The sequence below is a fragment of the Monopterus albus genome, unplaced genomic scaffold (assembly GCF_001952655.1).
Source record: "Monopterus albus unplaced genomic scaffold, M_albus_1.0 scaffold84.1, whole genome shotgun sequence".
In the NCBI taxonomy this organism is placed as follows: domain Eukaryota; kingdom Metazoa; phylum Chordata; class Actinopteri; order Synbranchiformes; family Synbranchidae; genus Monopterus; species Monopterus albus.
In genome coordinates, this window is record NW_018127964.1 from 674912 (window position 1) to 678820 (window position 3909).

General features: G+C 41.7%; 1 protein-coding gene across 1 annotated transcript in view; it reads left to right on the forward strand.

Annotated features, from left to right (window-relative positions):
• Positions 1-658, forward strand: part of LOC109964092 (uncharacterized) — a 12819-nt gene extending 12161 nt beyond the window's left edge. The window contains exon 13 of the mRNA XM_020607145.1: positions 275-658. Within this exon, the coding sequence (XP_020462801.1) occupies positions 275-321 (47 nt within the window). The 3' untranslated portion in view covers positions 322-658. The remainder of the gene's footprint in view (positions 1-274) is intronic.
• Positions 659-3909: the final 3251 nt, after the last annotated feature.

Sequence of the window (3909 nt, forward strand, 5' to 3'; positions counted from 1 at the left end):
GATATAAAACATAACGCATTGTCTGTTAACAGACAATTTGTATTTGTAAATCTGACTGTAAAAGAGTCAGTGCCTCACCAGCTGTCAACCTCACCGCACGTCACTGATTTCTACAGCAGTAAGGTTGCGGTGTAGGGCACAAGGCTACACCTTACCTACAACGTAGGTTCAACACAGAACCATAAATCAAGTTTGTCTCCTTCCACTCATTCCTGTTACTAAAAATGTGACTCAAGTATTTGTCATCCTTTTTGTTTCTGACGTTCTGCCTCAGCAGGTCCATCTGGATTCTCTGATGTTCGAACCAGGTACTACAAATGACAGCCAGGACTCAGAAGACACGACACCATTATCTGCTCAAATTGCCGTCCTGTGTGTTTCAGTCCGGACATCCAGGAATCCAGGAGATAACTTTGTTTTATGCTTTCAGGCACAGTTGGTTAATTTTCTGGGGGGTAGTATTTTTCCTTTTAGATGTTTTTGAATTGTTAAGGGTATAGGACGTTTTACACATGAACATGTTTTCAGCAGCTTGAACTGAACATTTTAGTTTGACCATTAACTTCCCAAGGTCTAGTTCTGTTATAATTAATGGAGAAAAAGATGTGTGAAATCAAATGCTCCAAAGTTGACTGATTAAAGTTTCCTTAAAAACATGTTTATTGCATTCTGAATGTGACTTTAGAAGTGTTGGAGACATTTTGCAAGCCTCTCCTTCTGGGGCAAGCTTCAGTCAGATTAAGGCAGGTGTTGGAGATGTTTCCCTCTCCAGCTATTAGGAAACTCCACCCACTTGAGCAAGAAAGATTCTGTTCAAAGATGGTTGAAATGAAATCTTGATCCACTTGGTATATTTGTTACAGCCCGCAGAGAGTACAACAAACTGAGCTGTTCTGGAGAGCAACTAAACTTCCAACTCTTATACACATCTTTGTACAGCCTCATGTGCATCAGCACTTCCCAGTCTGCTTTGGTAGCCAGGCGTTGTCTTGCAGCCTCCCATCTTGACTACCAATTTATCTCATGTGATGGTCCAAATCCTGATTTGACAGTAGCATCTTCCAGTTACAATTTTAGATTATCCTGTTGTTCTCACTCCTGGTATCTGACTATTAAACTCCTCTGGTTATTCACACTGATGATCTTCCACACATCATAAGAAAACACAATGAAATATGTTTTGTTTTTTTCCCCCCTTCCTGGCTGGGTAGCTGAGGTTCTTTGGTTAATAAATGAGCCATCTAACAGTGATTAAACATTTATTTTGAAACATAAAATGGTAACAGAGGAATGTGCAGAACAATTCAACATTGATTATTAAAATGAAGTAATTTAAATCTGTAGGTTGATGCAGTCAAACGAAGTTAACGGGGAAAAACTCCTCAATTCATCTTCAGCCATGAATGCATTTCATCATTAACATTCAACTTTCTCAGTGGCTTGATGACAAGATGCCCTCCATCTGCTTCACATTTATACGGCTAAGAAGCACCTGCTCTCCCAGAAAGTCCTTGCCATGCAGCCGCTGAGCCAGTGCGGTGAGCTTTTCCGATTTAAACTGAACCACAGCCTCACCAGTTCCCTTGCCATCACTATCATGCAGTAAGGTGATATTATCCTCCCCGACTTTGTATTTGTGGAAAAGTCTTTTAATTTGGCTTCTCTGCACACCTGCGGGCATGTTTCTAACAAACAGGCATGTCTGAGCTGTAGTCTGCTGGGTCTTGGGGTGTCTTAAATGAATATGATTTTTGTTGATTTGGTTTCTTTTTCATGTCCATCTTCAAATGATGCTTACAATTCCTGGGATAGGTTTTGGCCATCATGTCCATCATCATCTCCTTAGTGATCGATGATACCTCAATAACATCAGACGCCACATGACAACCAGTGAGACTAACTGCATAGTTGTAATCCTCAATGTGGTCAAAGATTAGAAAAGCCTTGTCTGTTCTGTTGCCTCTCTTGTCAAGCAAGTGGAGAACATTTTTGCCTTTCACGTTTGGACATCCAAACAATTCTTTTATTTCAGTCTTGGTCATCTTTCTGGGTAGATTTCTGACCATAACAATATACTCCATGCTTGGTGAAAAGGCAGCTGAGTCACAGTCAAGTCTGGTTTTTTTTTTAGGTTTAGATGGCAGCTTGTTGCCAGATCGCTTCTTGGTGTGCATTGTTGATTTTTGGCTGTGGTTAATTGTCTCTTGAAGAGGATTCTGCTGAGGCAATTTCACACGCTTTCAGCGCACTGGTCCACATCTTCTCAGATGCCGTACGTACCTCCACATAAATGGTTCCCAGTAACTGCTGGTTGAAGTGAAGAGCATCACATGCATCTTGTATGTTGGCAAACTTCACAAGGCAGCCACGACGAAGTCCCAACTTCACATTCACTATGGCTTCCTGTACTGTCAAGCCTCTGAAAAAATGGCAGATGTCCTCCTTTGTCGCCGAGGATGGCAGACCAAAGAGCCTAACATAGCCTGGTTTTGAGTTCTCAGTTAGCCCTGGTGTCTTCAGATCATCAGACTCAACACATGTGCTGTCATCCTTGGGGAGAACAACTCCAGGCACTGCCTCAGTGTTGCTACTTTGGTGGGATGACTGTAGACCTTGAAGGACAGTACAGACCCCAAGAAGAAATGCAGTATTGGAATCGAGTGAGGGCAGAGTTGAAGGTTGTATATTTGCAGTATTTTGATTTGGTGGCCGATCTGCTGTATTGTGATGAGGATGCCTTGCATTCAAAGATGGCAAATGTGCTTCTGAAGATGGCTGGGGTTTCGTAAGGGTAACCTGGGTGGGGGAGGGCTTCTCCTTCCTTAACAATGACCTTAATCTATGCTCCATCTCTGCCATACTGCTTATGTGCAGAGTCACCTTAGACCCTTTGAGGAAATTTCCAGTGTGTCGCATGGCAAGCTGGGCATCTCTTTCAGAAGTAAATGCAATAAAAGCCTCTCCAAGTCTTCCACCCACTATGTACACTCCACCATCAGGTATGTGAAGATGTTCAAAGAAGTTCCTTATATCTTCAGCACCTGCTTTCACATCAAGGCCTTGCAATCGGATGATTATGGTCATTTTGTCGTACCAGGCCAGGTGGTATCTGAAAACTGGAGAAACTGTAATGAAAAACACAAAGAACGCCAAAACTCTAGTCTTATGTTTAGCATTTCCACGAGTCAGAAAACAGGTGCGTCATCCAGCTGCACTGAAAGGGACACAGGAACCACGGTGAAATGTAGAAAAAAAGTTTTCCTCCTCCATGAAATAAATACAAATACTCACCACTACTGGGTACAGTGTATAATTGTTAACAGGAAGCTTTTCTACGCGTTGTCGTTGCTGCTGCGATATCGCAATCTTGACGCATGTTATATTATCTTGCCTCACTCAAAAGAGCGCCTTTCCTCTTCCTTCCCCTTTTATTTTCTTCTTCTTATTCTCCTCCTTTGTAGTTATTATTGGCGGTTGGCAACTACTTAATAGGTGCATTACCACCATCTATTGGACTGGAGCTGTAGAAAAGGCAGGGGGAACTCTAAAAAAATCTTCATTATCCTAGTCTCTTTTAAATAATTCATCAAAACGAAATACTTTCCGTGAGTTTCTTCCTAACAGACTGTAAAGCGACTGTAAAGTAAAGTTTCTGTGCTTTTCCTCTTTCCTGCCTTTACTTTTATCGGCTCTGAAATGTGGTGGAGCTGTAAAGCCGCCATCTACTGGTCTGGGGTAAGAGCTACCGCGAAGACATACATATCCACTAAGAAACTCCTCTTTGATCTCTTGACTGAAATAAGAGTAAATCATTTCATGTTGAATAGCCTACACACAGACCCTATTTTATCCTATTTGTGACAATATATCACAACATCACATCTTCACACTTTTTTTTTCAGTTACAGT